The sequence below is a fragment of the Staurois parvus genome, unplaced genomic scaffold, assembly GCF_062004578.1.
Source record: "Staurois parvus isolate SC_StPar_1 unplaced genomic scaffold, SC_StPar_1.0 ptg000052l, whole genome shotgun sequence".
Classification (NCBI taxonomy): domain Eukaryota; kingdom Metazoa; phylum Chordata; class Amphibia; order Anura; family Ranidae; genus Staurois; species Staurois parvus.
Window position 1 is genome coordinate 6,232,136 of NW_028317848.1, and position 18,968 is coordinate 6,251,103.

The 18,968-nt window shown below is 40.6% G+C and overlaps 1 protein-coding gene and 1 long non-coding RNA gene across 2 annotated transcripts in view; one reads left to right on the plus strand and one right to left on the minus strand.

Annotated features, from left to right (window-relative positions):
• Positions 1-18,968, plus strand: part of CFAP418 (cilia and flagella associated protein 418) — a 38,591-nt gene that overhangs the window by 16,075 nt on the left and 3,548 nt on the right. Inside the window, exons 3-5 of the mRNA XM_089666678.1 lie at positions 1,401-1,465; positions 5,177-5,242; positions 13,142-13,237. Coding sequence (XP_089522804.1) covers positions 1,401-1,465; positions 5,177-5,242; positions 13,142-13,237 — 227 coding nt within the window. The remainder of the gene's footprint in view (positions 1-1,400; positions 1,466-5,176; positions 5,243-13,141; positions 13,238-18,968) is intronic.
• LOC149470137 (uncharacterized) overlaps positions 1-18,968 on the minus strand; it is a 39,009-nt gene that overhangs the window by 1,531 nt on the left and 18,510 nt on the right. Inside the window, exon 2 of the long non-coding RNA XR_016310601.1 lies at positions 920-1,258. This is a non-coding gene — a long non-coding RNA (uncharacterized LOC149470137). The remainder of the gene's footprint in view (positions 1-919; positions 1,259-18,968) is intronic.

An 18,968-nucleotide genomic window follows, 5' to 3' on the forward strand; every position in this document is an offset into this window, starting at 1 on the left:
CAGTCTGTATATGCAGTAAAGCATGCTTGTTATACTCACTGTGGAACGTAAGGGGTTAATCGTCTGCATTGTGTAAAAAAGGCTGTTTGATCCTGACTTCTCTGATCCTCCCCTTCTTCCAGTGTCCCCCTGTTATCTCCTGATAAGACATATCGTGTGGAGATACTGCCTATACTCAGTTTGGTGTGTATTTCTAGAGAGGTTTTTTTTTTCTTGGGAGAGTGCACGTGATCAGCACAGGGCCAATCAGCACTGTCCAGACAGAGGTCAAGGGTTTTGCATCCTACTAGAGCAGAAAGAAAGCTGCTCCTACAAGCTTTAACCAGTGCTCTACTGAAGTCACAAGACTGCTCCAACTGCTGATGAGAAAAGGTATTTAGCAATTGTTTTATATATATATATATATATATATATATATATATATATATATATACACACACATGACAGTAGGAAAAAAAAATTGGAGCCTCCCCACCCCCACATAAGCAGACATTTTTGGTTTCAGTTTGGTTTTCGGCCACATGCATTCTGAATTTTCAGTATCAGTTTCGGCACCAGAATTTTAATTTCGGTGCACCACTACTTATCAGTCAAGCTGTCAGGAATTATATATATATAAATTTGATTTGATGCAGCAGATCTTTTGCCATTATGTTCACACTGGTGGTGGTGTTATAATTTCAGCTTGGCATATTTCAGATTTAAAGGAGAAGTATGGCCAAAGCTATACTTTTGTGGGTCACAGTAGTGCACTTAGTTCTGCACTCCTGTGACCCAGATTTAGCTGACAGCCGACAGTGGGCTAAAGTCTGCTCTCAGCTGACATCACAGAGCCGTTCACAGCTTACACTTTCATCTCATCAGCACTGTAAAAGCAATACAAACAATAGTTATTATTGACAATCCTATATAATCTTACTTGAAAAATCTCCTTTCAGTCCTGCCAGTCTGCTGGTCTCTTTCCACAACTTCCTGGATTCCCTGCATGATTTGCAGCTTCCCCTCCGCTGTTGAATTTCAATTTCTAAGGACTACATATCCGATGGTAATTTGTTGCCTGCAAGGTGTGATTCCTGCACTGACTCCGCCTCCTTATGCTCCTCCTCTCAGCACCTCTGTATTTCAGAAGACCGGCTCTGTGAAATGTGTGACACAGCAGTGCTACTCACAGGGCATAGTGAATACCTCAGAGACTTAGAGGAAGTAAATGTGTGGAGATCTTCACAAAGTTTACATTGTTCAAATTAATAGGAGTAGGCTAGAAATAAATGAAACACAAAGCATAAATTAATTTTCATTTTACACTTCGGCCATAGATATGCATTAACGGGGATGAATATAACATATAATTGATTTACTGACCAGTAACAGCAGGATAACATTTATTATTTCTGTTTTAGGCACATAGAACAAAACCTTCGAATCAGAAACCCAGTAAAAATACCAGTCAACAACACAGTAAAAAGTGAGTAAAAAATATTGATTACCAGAAGCTTTAACTTGCTTGTTCTTGACTCCATAGCTCATCTACCAGAATATCACTATGGGTTGATTCACACCAGGATCTCACAGGAAGGCACACAGTCCCGTGCAGTGCGTCTTGACAGCCCATTCATTGCACAAGGAGTAGTGCTTGCACTACTTTCAAAAACGCACTGCACCAAACTGCATGGTATTATGGTAGCATGCGATTTGGTGCCCGTAAACGCCATGTTGTGATCTGCACAAGGGTGCCATAAACCACATATTGTCATCTGCATTCAGATCACAAGGGCAGCACATTCAAATGTAGTGCAGGAAACGCTCATGGAACGTGCCATTCCTGCACCACTGTAACAGTCCCCATAGGAGAGATTTCCTATCACGTCCTGTCCTGGTCACTGGAAAATGAAGTGAGAGGAAATATTTCCAGTGTGCCAGCAACAGCAGTCAAACCTATGATAGGTTCTGACATTTCCAGTTCTTCTAAGAGCTTGTTCACATCATGTGCGTTTAGCATTCATCTGTACAGATCACTGAGTGTACATAAGCACATAGAAAACAATTGTTTTTGCTGAGCCCTGTTCCCCCACAAAATGCTGCATTGAGGTGGGTAGTAATGCAGACATGCTGGATTTTTTTGCACTGCACCTCACCTGATGGTGGCACATTTCACCACACTGTAACTGAGCTGCGGTGTATAGAAATAAATTAAATATGTCATTTTGTGACATTTCAGTAAAGTAAAAAAAAAAGTAAGAGTGCCTGGCGTTTCAACAATGCAAGGCACTTCCCCTCACTGCTCTGGATAGCGAAGGGCAGCACGCATACTACAACCACTCATTTCAGCACGTGGGCTGGTGTGAACAAGTCCTAAATTGTTTTGTTGCTGTCCTCAGTTTTCTATAATTTACTGTCCCTATGACACCCTATCAATGGAGCAGAGAATGAAAAAAAAACATCCTAATGGGAGCTCAGACAATACTAAAACATGGACAGCGGTTGTAACTTTTCCAAACTCAATCCAAAACCTAAACAAATGTCTGAATTTAAGCTTTAATTAGTATAGAGCAAAGTGTGAGACAAAGATGTATGCTAATATCTACAGCGTATCCAAACCCAGTAATTGATAGTACTGAAGCTTACTGATCCTCAGGTGTGGTGCCTGCATTAGTTTTCTATTTTCATAATTCTTTTTCCTTTATTTTAACCTGGTGATCCTGACATTAACACACTTCCTATTCTGGGGTGACAACTGTACTGATCAGCATTGTCACCATAGTACAGGTGGTACTACGGACTACATACCGTTGTTGGGAGGTGTTTTGTGGTCTACAGGAATCTACAGGGAACAATGCTAACTGATAACAGGTCAAAGACAGAAAACATGGAGTTGTCAGCTCACAAGATTTCTGGCTGGGTGAACAGCTTTTTTTTTTTTTTCTTTTTTGCACTTCTCAAACAGATATAACAAAACACCTTCAATGGTATATTTAAGGTATAGCTAAAGATAGAGCAGAGGGGGGTTAGAACCCCTGGTACGTTTTTGCTGTCTGTGCCCCCATTAGAGAGATTCACCCTCTCTAGTTGTCCTGTTTACCATTATCATTGAAAATGAAAGAAAAGCACAAATTTGGGGTTGTCACCAGAACAGAACTAGAGGGGACATCTTCCAATGGGGAAGCAGGGACAACCAAGGACTTCCATTCAGTTCTTGTTTTGGCTATAGGACAGGAAATGAAGGGGAATCTCCCCAATGGGACATAGATGGCAAAAGAAAACAATGGTTAAAACCCACCTTTAGACTGCATTCACACTGGCAATTAGGACAGGTGTGAATTGTAACAGCAGGAATCAGGGATTCCTGCTGCAGCTCTCAGCAGCTAGGTGTGGCAGCCGGCCCTGTTCACTATAATGACAGATCGGCCGAAGCCCCATTTATTCAGGGCTCTCTGTACAGCCAGCGATTATCACCAGTAACTTTGTATGCTTCCAGCAGCAATCACTGTAGGTAATCGCTGGCTGTGCAGAGAGCTGCGCATAGCTCCATCCACCAACGACCTGTCATTATAGTGAACGACGCCAGCGGCCGAATCTGGCCAATGAGAGCCTCCGCAATAACTGCCGCTACAATTCACACCAACCTTAATCACCAGCATGAATGTAGCCTTATTCTATCGAAAGTGAAAAAAAAAAAGTTTTGCCTTTTAGTTCTTCTTTAACAGACCAAAAGAGTTTACATACATTTAAGCTTTAACACAAAGCTCTGTAGTATGTGATTAATATTCGATGCAAGCAGAGGCCCAGATGCGTGATTCTTTTTTCATTTGAATAGCAGTCCCCTTTAATGAATGTTCAGCCAGATCTATTCCCCTTGGCTCCTCTGGGAGGAGCTGAGATGTAAGAGGAGGTGATCTAAATCTTAAGGGTTTCTTTGTACTTTTTTCAGTTTCACACATTTGCCACTTGGATTCAATTTGGAAAATGTGTGAATCCTGCGTGAAAGTTGTTTGAATCACAAGAATAAAAAAAAAAAAAAAGACCGAGCAGCTGAACATGGACAGTGGAAATCAAGCTTCAATACTCTCATTGGCCTCAAAGGGTTTGAGTTTTTCAGTTTGGACATTTTGGATGAAATAAGGGATAAAAGCCCCAAAGCTTTCATTTTAATGTTCTGAGTGTTCTTCATGACTAACAGATGAGACTAAAGATGAGGCAGCTTGTGTGATCTTTACAAAACCAAACTTCTTCAGGTCTTGAGAAATTTAGGAAAGCTAAAATTCATCATAGCTCAAGTCAAACTTTGATTCTATAATCTGACTTTAGGGAGGAAGTATTAACTTTTTAATGTTTAATATATATAGGTTAAATTGATCAGACTTCTGTGAATGGGACCTGAAGCATCCTGGGATATGTGACATAACCCAGGAGGCTTTACAACACTGATGACATCATTCTTGCCTAGACAGGATGACACAAATTGCCGTATTACATTGCAGAGTGGTAGAGCAAAGGTGCCCAGTGCATCTAGATCTAGAGGATAAAGGTCCACTTTAATCAATTCAGTACCGGCACTTTCACCCCCTTCCTGCCTAGGCAAATTTTCAGCTTTCAGCGCTGTCGCATTTTGAATGTCAGTTGCAAGCTCATGCAACACTGTATCCATATTAAATTTTTATACTTTTTTCACACAAATAGAGCTTTCTTTTGGTGGTATTTATCACTGGGTTTTTTCATTTTTGCTAAATAAAGGAAAAAAGACTGAAAAATTTGCAAATAAATAATCTTTCTTCATAAATTTAGGCCAAACTGTATTCTTCTACATTTCTTTGGTGAAATCCAAACCAGTGTATATTATTTAGTCTCCAGGAAAGTTATGCTGCTGTCCACAAGTGTCTCCATTGTTCCTTCATCCAGAATGGAGACACCCTAAGCCAGGAAGTGTGCTACTGGCCAGATCACTAGAACAGAAAAAGAGAAGCCTAAAATAAGAAAATTGTGGTCACCACATTTAGGAACTGGTGAGTTGCAATATATTAGAATTTTGTTTTTGGCTTTAGTGAAATTATTGTGGAGAAGTGCATGGACTACAAAAAAAACATTGAGCTCAACAGTGATTATTGCTATGAAGTCATTAAATATTGTGAATTTATGTCAAAGTAAGATTCCAATTACATGTTACATTTCTATATTCCAGGTGTTGTCCGGTCTACCTAGGTGGGACTGTGCTTCCCTTTGGTGTTGGGACAAATACATCTGAACGGTAAGTATTGTGTCATAAAAGATTAGATTATGTGAAGTATTACTTGCTTTTGGAGAGTAGAAAAGTAATTATTGTTTTTGTTCATTTTAAGATGAGTCTTATGGAATATAGTCAGCTTTTTTCAAACAAATACCTTAATGTTTAATCAGTTCCCGACCGCGTTATAGCCAAAAGATGGGTACAGCGCGGTCAGCTAGTTCAGGGAGGGCGTCCATGCACATCCTCCCAGAACCACACTCCCCGCAGGCCCCTGGTGCATGCATCGGGCACAATCTCTGATCGCTATGTCCTTCGGAAACAGCTGATCATAGATCCAAGTAAAGGGCTAATCAGAGCAGCCTTTTACCATGTGATCCAGCTGTGTCCAATCACACTAGTAAATAAGATTGAGCCTAGAGGCAATTTAACACTTTACTTTCCTGCATTTGTTTGCAGCTACTGTGAAAGAAGAGTGGGTTGCTGCTCCGACTTCAAGTGCGCCCCTGCATCTACACCAGGACAGGTGCCCCTTCCACCCATGCCTTGTCCCGTACTTGCATGTACTACTTTTGGTGCAGTCCGGCACGATTCCAGCCCCTTTCAAATGAAACCGCTGAAATCACACTGGACTCTGATCAATGGTGAATCGCACAGGAATGCACAGTGCGTTCCTCTGAGATTCATGGTGTGAACTGGCTCTGAAAAATCCAAGGGACAAAGCGGAAAGTTGCTGACTGAACAGCAGCTGCGTCCAAGCAGATGCCGCCACTGTTTGGGTATTCTGACAGCTGCTGTAGACTGCCAGTATGCAATAGCCACCCCAGCAAGGGGGGTTCGTCCATCTGTAAAGCAGGCTGAACAAAAAAATCTGATCAGTGCAGTGAAAAAGTTTTTGCCCCCTTCCTGATTCTTTTTTTTTTTTTTATAGATTTGTCAAACTGAAATGAATAAGATCATCAAGCATGTTTTGATATTACACAAAGATAACCCGAGTAAATACAAAATGCAGTTTTTAAATGGTGATTTAATTTATTAAGGGAAAAAAGCTGTCCAAACCTGCCTAGCCCTATGTGAAAAAGTAACTGCCCCCCCCCCCTTTTCCCTCCTTGCTAAATCATGAATTAATTGTGATTAATAACATATTGTAGAAGGCAGAGTTACATTTCAATTGCCACACCCAGGCCATTAGTTCTCATTAGTTCTGCCAGACCTGTTGAATGAAGAAATCCCTTAAATAGAAGCTGTCTGACAAAGTGAAGCACTCTAAAAGATCTCAAAAAGCAACACATCATGCTGCGATCTAAAGAAATTCAAGAACAGACAAGAAACAAAGTAATGGACATGTATCAGTCTGGAAAGGGTTACAAGGCCATTTCTAAGGCTTTGAGATGCCAGTGAACCATGGTGAGTGCCATTATCCACAAATGGAGAAAACTTGAAACAGTGGTGAACCTTCCCAGCTTCCTAATATTACTCCAAGAGCACAACAACAACTCATCCAGGAGAACATAAAAGCACCTAGAACAACACCTAAAAAACTTCAGGCCTCACTTTCCTCAGTTAAGGCCAGTGTTCATGATTCAACAATAAGGACAATAAGAGACTTTGCAAACATGGTATCCATAGGAGAGTTCCAAGGCAAAAGCCACTGCTGACCAAAAAGAATATGAAGGCTAGTCTCACAGTTGCCAAAAAACATCTTGACTATTCCCAAGACGTTTAGGCAAATATTCTGTGGACTGGTGAGACAAAAGTTAAACTTTTTGAAAGGTGTGTCTCCTGCTACATCTGGTGTAAAACTAACACAGTATTTCATAAAAAGAACATCATACCAACAATCAAACATTGGTGGTGGTAGTGTGATGGTCCGGAGCTGCTTTATTGATTCAGGACCTAAACGATTGGCCATAATTGATGGAACCAAGAATTTTGCTCTCTACCAGAAAATCCAGAAGGAGAATGTCCGGTCATTAGTTCCCGAAGCTCAAGAACACTTGGATTATGCAGCAGGGGGTTTAGGAGGCAATTACTTTTTCACATAGGGCCAGGCAGGTTTGGACAGCTTTTTTTCCCTTAATAAATTAAATCATCATTTAAAAAGCTGCATTTTGTATTTACTCAGGTTATCTTTGTGTAATATTAAAATTTGCTTGAGGATGTGAATCATTTAAGTATGGCAAATATGCAAAACAAAACAGAAAGGGGCAAATACATTTTCATCACATGCATGTGTCCAGCCATACTTTCCCAGGATCCTGAAAGAAAACCTAGGGACGTAACTCCTACAGGAAGCCAGGGTGCAAGGTGTTTAATTTTTTACTTTTTCTTATTATATGTTTTTAATGGGGGAAAAGGGGCAAAAAAGAAGCTGACCTGCATTTCACACAAGGTTCACTTTAGGCTTCAAGTCAGAATTTACACATGGCTGACCACTCAATCCACCCATGTTACAATACTCGGTGCATCACCAATCAGGCAAACTGCTGGAGAGGAAGGGGGAATATTTTCCATGCTCACAGTAGGTGAGGGGAGCTTTGCTGAGTCTGTCCATTTTATATTATCCTATTATATTATCCTTTTTTTTTTTTAATGGTTGAACTGGATGGACTTTTGTCTTTTTTCAGCCAGACTAACTATGTAACTATATGTAATAATTGACAAATCATTAATTTTTTAGCTGCATCTTTTTGTATTTTTAACTGAAAAGGAGCAGAAAGGGCATGTGACTTCCCCCATTACACAACTATTGGCTGGCATAAAAAGCAGGTAGGTAAGTCAAAACTTAGCAGTTTTCTAGTAGGCAGGTTATCAGCCATGTGAAGCATGAAGAGGGCTCACACACTACAGACAAGTGATGCTAGTAACAAAGAGAACTGCATCATTTTCAGATTCGTTCACAGCAGCCCATATGCTGCAGGTGGTGCAGGGTGGTGCCTTGTGTTGCTACAACTCAAGGCGCTGTTTACCTATTTTTTCCTTTTTTAATATTAATGACATTTCATTCATTTCTTTATGTTGGTGAGATGTCATGCAAAAAAAAATGCTCACTGCAGCACAATCCACTTTACTGCAGCGTTATGGTATTAAAGGGCACATAAATATAACAATTGCTTTCTGTGCAGATCAATGCAGTTCAACTGAAGTGGTGTGAACAAGCACTCGGTGATTAAGGATCAGGCTATGTAGAAAAAAAAAATAAGAAACGCATCATATTTACCTGCTCTGTGCAATTGATTTGCACAGAGTGGCCCCAACCCTCTTCCTCTGGGGTCCTCACTATTGCTCCTGGCTTCTCCTCTTTGGCTAATGCCCCAATAGAAAGATGCCTTCCATGAGAGCACTTGTGCGGGCTCGAGCCGCCCTGTCTGCATCTATTGACGCACACAAATTGGCTCGGCCCCGCCCCCTCGCCACTGGATTTAATTGATGGCCAATGGCTCCTGCTGCTATCAGTCTGCCCAGTGAGGAGGGAGAAAGCGGAGAGAGCTGCTGCACTCATGCACAGTGCTGGATAGCGAAAGGGCTCAGGTAAGTATGTGGAGGGAGCTGGGAGGCATTCTGTGATACAGAAGGGTTTTTACCTGAATGCATAGTATGCATTTAGGTAAAAAAAAAAAAAACCTTCAGGCTTTAAAACCATTTTAATGGCCCTGTAATCTATTTTTCATAAAATTTATTTCTTGCTGCGTTTTTCTGTTTCCCTGTAATGCCCTCCATGAGCTCCCAAACCACTTCTTATTCCTTTCTCTTCCATTTGTTTGGAATGAAGAGTGCACTTTAGTTGTGGTCATGTACACTGCTCTATGCAAACTACACATCCCATAGTCTATGGTCTATCCGAGGAGCAAGAAAGAGAAGGAAGCTATATTCCTGTATGCAGTGGGACCATGAAGAACACACGTAGCCGGAGGAGGCAATCGAAGCGACCTTTATGAGTTAGGAATACATACTTAGAACTAGGGTGGTTGGTTCGAATTCCAACCACGGCACCACCTGCCTGGAGTTTGCATGTTCTCCCTGTGCCTGTGTGGATTTCCTCTGGGTATTCCGGTTTCCTCCTACACTCCAAAGACATGCTGGTAGGTTAATTGGCTCCTGTCTAAATTGGCCCTAGTATGTGTATGTATGAATGTAAGTTAGGGACTGATGTGAATGTACAATATATATGTAAAGCACTGCGTAAATTGACGGCGCTATATAAGTACCTGTAATTAATAATAAATAATTGTTTTCTTTTTAAACCAGAGTACAATGTCACTTTTAATACAGGTTGCATGGTATTGAAGAATTTTCAAACACATCAGAACATATGGATGTTGCTGAATACCAATAATTCATTTTCTGTATAGAGAACCTACAGGCCTTTCACTTGTTTGAGCATAGAGAGAGATCAGTGCACATTAGTTTCCAGTGATATGAGTGGGAACGGGCACATGTCTCATCACTCTGCACTATTGGTGAGCCATCTGTCTGTCTATGACCAGCTATAGTGCCTTGAAAACATCCCAGTCATTCTCTCCTGCCTTGTTCATTATATCCCATTCTGACCAGAGGGTGGCACCATTGCAGCATTCAGAATGCTTGCTAGTCCAATGATTTTCCTCTCCATATATTCTCTTTAATTTTGCTCCTTCCATGCAGAGATCAAAGACTGTGTTTGTGTTTCAGATGTCCTCTTGAAAGTTAATTAATGACTCATGAAAAAAGGTTGTTAATAAGAGCTGGGGATACATTGTTTCCTGGAATAATGGTGCCTAATGAAGACACCATAGTAGCAGTTGTGCTTTCATAATTAATATGACTCATAAACATTTCCAGCGTAATTATTTAGGTCTATCCACATGGGGATTTCCACAGACCCGCTTGGCCTTTTCAAGCCCATATAATTAATATATACATATAATTTATTATGGCTGTTAATGATAGATTCAATTGCAGCATAATAACCATTCACACATTGAGTAGTGGCGGTGCAGGTTTTGGTTCCAAGTTGTGCTACTATGGGAAAAGGGGAGGAGCTTTACAGGAGGAGGAGGGTGGAGCTTGTCATCGACACATGTTTGATGCCATTATGTCATAAGCTGGACATCTGCATATGTAAAATTATTATATATACTGAGGATACCTATTTTCTATACTGAATGATTTTGAAAGGAGAGGGGAAGGTGGTCTAACTACCTGGGGAGAGCTTCTTGCAAGTTAATTAGGAGCTTATTGAAACGTGTAGTGATTGTTTGTAACTATGTCTACTGTCTGTATTGCATTTTTTTTTTTTGGCATCAATCATAATAAATAATCTTTGTCATTTTGTTATAAGGAGTAGTGCCAGGACTGGTGCTACCACTAAGCAAACTAAGGTCCCCTGCCACCTGGGGGCACAGTCATGGCCGCTGGATCGAGGAGGGTGCTGGGATGGGCTTTGAGGGGATTTGGGTAAGGTGAGACGATTTTGCTGGGAAGGATTGGAGGGGAGTTAGCTAGAGGAGGGATTTGGAGGAATTTGTCCTAGATGTGGGGATTAAAGGAAGAGGAGTGATGCTGGGGGGGGGATTTGTGCTAGGAGAGGCAATTGGGAGGACGTGTTAGGAAAAGAGGATTGGTGGGACTTGTGTCAGGAGAAAGGATGGGGGGGATTTGTGTTCGGAGAGGAGATTGGAGGGGGGGCTTGCTAGAAGGGAGGATTGGGGAAGGGGGGGGGGTTGTGCTAGGATATGGGATTTGCGTGGGGAGGAAGGATTTGTGATGGGAAGGATTATTTGGAGGAGGTTGTGCTAGGAGGTAGGATTGGGCAGATTTATGCTAGGAGGGGGGATTTGGGGGTGAGTATTTGTACTAGGGTAGAGCATTTGAGGGGAAAGAGGATGTGTGCTAAGAGGGGTGCAGTAGAACTATAGGTGAAGTTTTTTATTTTTTTTGGGGGGAAAGGGGGTTGCAAGTAGCTGGTCTTGCAAAATAGTCTAGCACCGGTAGTAATACAGTACTTTTTATAAGTAAATCTGTAGTTTTCCCATACTGGGCAAAATTACAAGTTCAAAATTGCTATAGGGATCCTGTATGTACATCTCTTATAGTCCACCTCTCACCATTATCAACTACTGGACCATCTGAGATATACTGGAGTATGGGGGAACATGAAATTATCCCCCCACCTCTCCAACCCATCACAGGGGGATAGAGAAGGGGGTGCACAGTCCTGTACAAGTTTTGACCTGTTATAAAAAGTGCAACAAAATATTGTGCCCACTGGACTTTTAAGGTGTATTTCCAAAAAGAATCAATGATCTAAAATATCAGTATAAAAGCTTACATAGAATATGTGCCCCTATAAATATGTTATGATATAGTTATAATATGCAGATTATAGTCCCAACATATGCACCCATACATTACCGCCCCTCCCGCCCTTTACCATCCACTCTATAGCTCATATATTCTGTAGTATTTCCTTCCATAATACACTGATAAATAATAGAGGAATGGCAGTAACTATTTATGATGTTTCTCAGAACTATGTCTATTTCATAAGAAGGAATGGAAAAGTATGTATGAGTAATCAAAAAAAATCATATATTGCACCAAATACTGGCACATAGGCATCCCATGTGAGACTGCAAGGGATAAAAAGTTGTGCAAAGCCAAATGCCAACAGATTCAATCCAAATCAAGTGGATCTTGGATTATAGCCCCAGTGTGATAATATAATACTGTATATAAAGACCATGGATGTCCAAAAAGGTATTAACCCTTTGTAGGAAGATCGTGTGTCAAAACAGGGTACAGGGTAGTCATACACATCACCCTCCCTATGCAACAAAAGGTAGGGGAACCAATACATAAGATCAAAAAAGTATATAAATATCCCACATGGTATATATTTCCCAATAGCAGGCAAAAAGTCAGGGCATCTGCTTCATAGCACAAACGGGGGGGGGGGTGCAGGTTCTCCTTAAAGACTCTATATTTATCTGTTTGACTGTGTATGGCTTATTAGTCTTTGTTGCCACACCACTTATTGATTGTTCATATATTGGTTGTTGTATGGGCTCACATTTTGGCCTTAGAGGAACACTGACTTGAAATACAGCCCTAGTTGTGTTTGAGTTCTCATTCTTGTTGTTTCTTGTATTTGTGTGTATTTATGTGCTTGTTGTAAAAGCCCTTTTGCTACACTTTGAAGCCAGAAGTCTCACGCGTTTCAATCTTTCAATCTCTTAATTGCTCTGTACCTCCACATGTTCTGATTTTTGCCTAGAAATGCCTTGAAATACCCTTTTCTTTCAGTGGAAATGATGATTTCTACCCACAAATTCCAGTGCTCTCTACTTGTATAGCTGAGCAACAGCCACACCCCTCATTACACAGACTTGTATTGCAGACATGTGGGGGGGGGGGGGGGACAGGTCAGTTCTGTTTTGCTGATTAATGAGTGCATTAGGTATACCTCTGGCGGACTGCACCGTCACATCTAAAACCCAGTGCAACTGCTATGACAAAGTAGGAGGTAAAACTATGAATATAGAAAATAGAGGATGTTAGTATAATGTCTATCTGACTGCATATCATTTTTTGTGACTTCAGTTGGGCTATAAAGTGCACCTGTAATAAATTGGTGGCATGCAAAACAACACATAGAGCTATCTACGTTTTACCTTTAGATTTCTTCCTGGGTGTCCAGCGACTTAGAGACGAACTTTTCAAACTGAAGTCGCACTTTGCCTAATCTAGTATCCTCAGATTCAAAGCCTCTAAAGTGCCTGTTGAGATATGTGAAGGTACATACAGCCATAGTTGCAGGCTTTTCATTTATGATGTTATCCTTGTAGGTTTAATGAACTTTAATGTGTTCTCTTTTATGCATTCTTCATCTAAGATCTACTTTAGCTCAAAAACGTTGTTTTTTTTCTTTTTTTCCTGCTCTAGGGCTTGTAGCCAGCTGCGGTGTACCAGCTGTGATTTCAGTGTTTTGTCATTTGATGACTACAAATGGGATTCATCCTGCGACTACCTCTTCTTCAGGTACATTTCTGAGATTGCCACACTTAAGTTAAGTGTAATCTAGTGACCCCTTCTGTGTGGAATATTTCCGCCTAGTCCTGGGGAGATAACACTAAGCGCAAATATGAACTGATTTAAAGCGCAATTTCAAGCTGAAAACGTAGAACTATATCTATCTGTTATGTATTTGCTATGTACCATGGAAACCGTAGAAGAGAAGTAGTGCATGTAGTTTTTAGACGATATGTCAGCACACTGGATGAATTAAAGTGATATTAAACCCTATTTTTTTTTTTATCATTTCAGCAGAGTAGGTCCCTATTTTTTTTTCCATTTCAGCCGAGGAGGTCCACACCTAATATATTATATTCTGATTCTCCCTATTTTAAAGCATGCCTTTCTTCCTTGTTCAAACAGTCTCATATTTGCTGTCCCTTTTTTCTGTTTTTGAGCGGCTTCTTTGCATATCAAGGTCCTACGAAGCCACCCATTCATGTGCACTATAAGGCACTGGCACTGCCTGCAATGATATGCATAGACAACCCAAGAGGACAACCTACATAATCTTTGCTCCTCCTCCAGTGAAAGTGATTGACAGCTGTTGGGGAGGTTAAGTCATGTCTTCTGTTTGTTGTCACAAGTAGCGCCCTCACATTGGACACAGTTTTTCAGTGAAGGGGCATACATGCAGTGCACAATGAATGAAGGGACATGTAGTCCCAAGGGAAGATTCTTGATGACAGTATAAGTTTGTGCTTTTTTACTTCCAAGAAGCTGATAAAAGGAAGTTTTGCTTGGGGGCAATCATTATTTACAATTACAATTTATTACAATGTGCTAATTATCACTATACAGATATGTGTTTTTTTGTTTTGTTTTTTTTTACTTTTTTGCTGTTTAAGAGGTATTTGCCATCTGGGCATACCCTGGCTTGAAGTGCTTACAAGAAACCGTAAAATATAGACAAAATGACTAACTAATAAAGGTAAAATCTGAGTATTGCTCTTAGAGCGCTAAATTGGACTGCTCAGATCTGTCAAGGTATACAAAGGAAGGGTAACAAACCTAAGGAAGGAAGATCATGTCCGTACTAACCAAGTTGCGGGGGTTATAATACACCCATCTGGGGGTACACCACTTAAAATACAGAAAAAGTTAATGACATAAAGATTTCCCTCAAGGAAATGATTACCTTACATGTAATTAAAGCAGTGGTGTCAAACTGGTGGAAAAAATATGTTTTTGTTTACTTCCTTCATTTTCCAAAAACTTGTGGCAACAAACGAGATCTGAAAAATACTCACCATGCCTCTTTTTAAACTCCTTGGGGTGTCTACTTTCCAAAAAGGGGTCATTTGGGAAGGGGGGGGGTGGTTGGTGCTATCCTGCCATTTCACGGCCTCCAAAACTGTGATAGGTAGTCAGGAAGAGTAATGAGGAAATAAAGTCCTTTAAAAGTCTGAAGGTGCTCATTGGATTTTGGGGTCCTGTACTTGGCTAGAATGCCAAAAAGTCTCTCACATATGGTACCCCTATACTTGGGAGAAGTAGGAGAATGTATTTTGGGGAGTAATTCCACATATACCCATGGCATGTGTGAGCAATAAATCATTTAAGTGACAATTTTGTGCAAAAAAAAAAAATTTTTTGTCATTTTCCAAAAACTTGTGGTAAAAAAATAAATTATTCTATTGACTCAAGATGCCTGTCAGCAAATAGTTTGGGGTGTCTACTTTCCAAAAATGGGTTGTTTTGGGGGGTGGGGGCATTTTGGCCAGCATTAGAAGTTTATGCCACACATCACTCACTCTTCTAACCACCTGAAGATCAAGCCTTTTCTGACACTTTTTGTTCCCATGAAAAAAATCTGTATTGTTTGCTAGGAAATTACTTTGAACCCCCAAAAATTATATATTTTTTTAAAGCAGACACCCTAGTGAATAAAATGGTGGGTGCTGTAATTTTATATGTCACATAGTACTCGCGCATCGATTTTTTTCCAACACAATTTTTTTAAAATAAATACACTTATTTTACTTATAATGCACAAAAACACAATATATTGGCCAATTGTTTGGTAAAATATAAAAGAAGATGGTATGCCGAGTACATAGATACCAAACATGATATGCTTTAAAACTGTGGATGCCCCATGCAATGGCGAAAAAACAGCATACATTTTAATATCCATAGGCAACGCTTAAAATGTCTTTACAAACTACCATTTTAGATTTACAGAGGAGGTCTATCCAGTACTAGAATTACTGCCCTTGATCTGACATTTGCGACTATACCTCACATGCATGGTGCAACCGCTGTTTAATACTGGCGCAGGGTCAACGTTTGCTCACGCAGGTGTGTGCACGCAGGTGCGTGCACGTGGAGGGGGGGGGGCAAGGGTGCTTTTCTTTTTTTTTTTAAGTTATTTAGATTTTTAAATTATTTTTTTTTCTTTTTTGATCACTTTTAATGCTATCACAGGGAATGCAAATATCCCTTATAACTTCAATGGGCATTGTCCTATATTATTTTATGAGAAATCTGGGGTCTATCATATTCTAGATATTTATTTATTTATTTCAGTTACTTATATAGCGCCGTCAATTTACGCAGTGCTTTACATATATATTGTACATTCACATCAGTCCCTAACCCTCAAGGGGTGTACAATCTAAGGTCCCTAACTTACATTCATACATACACATTTTAGGGCCAATTTAGACAGGATCCAATTAACCTACCAGCATGTCTTTGGAGTGTGGGAGGAAACCGGAGTACCCGGAGGAAACCCACGCAGGCTATCTCCTCTGCCCTTACATTATCTAATCTCACCAAGATCGGTGTGATCAGATGCTTTCCCAATTTACAAATTACGCTGTTTATACCCTGCGAAACTGAAGTGATGAAATGCTCGTAGCTTCCGATTTCTTAGACTATAGAGATGATTGGGACCATGCCGGTCTCCCAATCAACTCTATGGTCAGCTGGCAGAAACACCGGCTGCATTCTCAGGTTCCCCTGATGGCACGGGACTGCCTGTGGACTGAATGGAAAGAAGAGAAGAAATCTCTGCCAGAAAAAGTGTGTGGTATGCCCACCATTAGAATATACTGCCCTGCATCCACCCACTTCTAATGGTGGACACACATGAACTGTGCCAAAAAATATTATAAAATATATATGCTGCAGCATAGGGGCCATCCACCCACTGGTCACCCCAGGCCCCCCATGCTTTGGCATATATGCTCTTTTTTTAACTGTGGATGAAAAATCTCATCCGACAGCACTGCACTCACCTACTTATGTAAATTTTGAGAGCAAGAGTATTTCTACTATAGGGCGTCACGGAAGCGGTTAAACATGTCTAGTAAAAAAATGAAAAAATCAAATTTCATCATAAATTTAGGCCAAAATGTATTCTGCGACATGTCTTTGCTAGAAAAAAATCCCAATACGTGTAAATGAATTGGTTTACGTGAACGTTATAGCATTTGCAAATGGAGGTATAGATGCTGGAATTTTTTTTGTTTTTTTACTGATTATGGCGGCTATCAGCGACTTATAGCTGGACTGCGGTGGCCATTCTGACACTGGGGGAACTGACTTGGTGTCACTAACACCAATACAGTGATCAGTGCTAAAAAAAAGCACTGACACTATAATAATGGCACTGGGTAGGAAGGGGTTAACATGAGGGGCGATCAAAGGATAAACTGTGCTAGGAGTGTTTTACTAGGGGGCGGTTTGTTGGTGCTTCCCTATAAGCACACTGCTCTAGATGGCTGTGCACAGCCATCCAGAGCAGTGTGCTCGAGCCGACAAGGAGGAGGACTGTTAGTAAACAAAGCGGCTCTCCTCCCCATCGGTGATCGTCGGTAATCACAGGGCGCCGGTGGGTAATCACCGACTGGGACCCAGTGATTGATAGCCATGGCCACGAATGGCGACGCAGGTAGGGCGTGTCGCACGTGCCCCCACACCCAGAAATGCAAAATCACGTGTATATACAGTGGGGATCGAAAGTTTGGGCACCCCAGCTAAAAATTTGTATTAATGTGCATAAAGAAGCCAAGGAAAGATGGAAAAATCTCCAAATTACAGAGTAGACATTCTTATAATATGTCAACAAAAGTTAGATTTTATTTCCATCATTTACACTTTCAAAATAACAGAAAACAAAAAAATGGCGTCTTGAAAAGTTTGGGCACCCTGCAGAGTTATTATCTTGTACTGGCCCCTTTGGCAAGTATCACAGCTTGTAAACGCTTTTTGTAGCCAGCCAAGAGTCTTTCAATTCTTGTTTGAGGTATCTTTGCCCATTCTTCCTTACAAAAGTCTTCCAGTTCTTTGAGATTTCTGGGCTGTCTGTCACGCACTGTTCTTTTAAGGTCTATCCATAGATTTTCAATGATGTTGAGGTCAGGAGATTGTGAAGGCCATGGCAAAACCTTCAGTTTACGCCTCTTGATGTAATCCCCCGTGGATTTTGAGGTGTGTTTAGGATCATTATCCATTTGTAGAAGCCACCCTCTCTTTAACTTCAGCTTTTTCACAGATGGCATCAAGTTACCATCCAAAATTTGCTGAAATTTTATTGAATCCATTTTTCCTTCTACTCGTGAGATGTTCCCTGTGCCACTGGCTGCAACACAACCCCAAAGCATGATTGATCCAACCCCATGCTTAACAGTTGGACAGAGGTTCTTTTCATTAAATTCTGTGCCCCTTCTTCTCCAAACGTACCTTTGCTCATTCCGGCCAAAAAGTTCAATTTTAACCTCATCGGTCCACAGAACTTGTTTCCAAAATGCATCAGGCTTGTCTATATGTTCATTTGCAAAGTTCAAACGATGATTTTTGTGGTGAGGATGTAGAAGAGGTTTTCTTTTGATGACTCTTCCATGAAGACCATATTTGTACAAGTATCTCTTTATAGTGGAATAGTGTACCACAACTCCAGTGTCTGCCAGATCTTTCTGGAGGGATCGTGCAGTCAAACTTGGGTTTTGAATTGTTTTTTCTCACAATCCTGCGAGCTGTTCTGTCTGATATTTTTCTTGGTCTTCCAGATCTTGCTTTAACTTCCACTGTTCCTGATGACTGCCATTTCTTAATTACATTCTGAACAGAGGATATTGACATCTGAAAACGCTTTGCTATCTTCTTCTAGCCTTCTCCAGCTTTGTGAGCGTCAACTATTTTCAGTTTCAGTTTTCTAGACAACTGCTTATAAGAACCCATGGTGCTGATTGTTGGGGCAAGGTCAGATGAGTCTGGGCATTTAAAACCTTTGAGATTGACATAACCTGGTCTTCCCAGACGATGATTGAGAACAATCCATGACACCGGCAGGTCTCAGCTTTGCAAAGGAGGCAGTGCATGCTATAAATTCTGCAGGGTGCCCAAACTTTTGCAGACGCCATTTTTTTGTTTTCTGTTATTTTGAAAGTGTAAATGATGGAAATAAAATCTAACTTTTGTTGACATATTATAAGAATGTCTAATCTGTAATTTGATGCCTTTTGGAGATTTTTCCATATTTCCTTGGCTTCTTTATGCACATTAATACAAATTTTTAGCTGGGGTGCCCAAACTTTCGATCCCCACTGTATATGCAATTTTGCACACCCGTGCCACCCTGTACCAGTATTTCTGCTATAGTGCAATCAGGAAGCGGTTAAGGAGCATAATACGATGATATTTGAAGAAAAATTACCTGCATGGTCAAGTTGCCAGAAAGAAGCCTTTACTG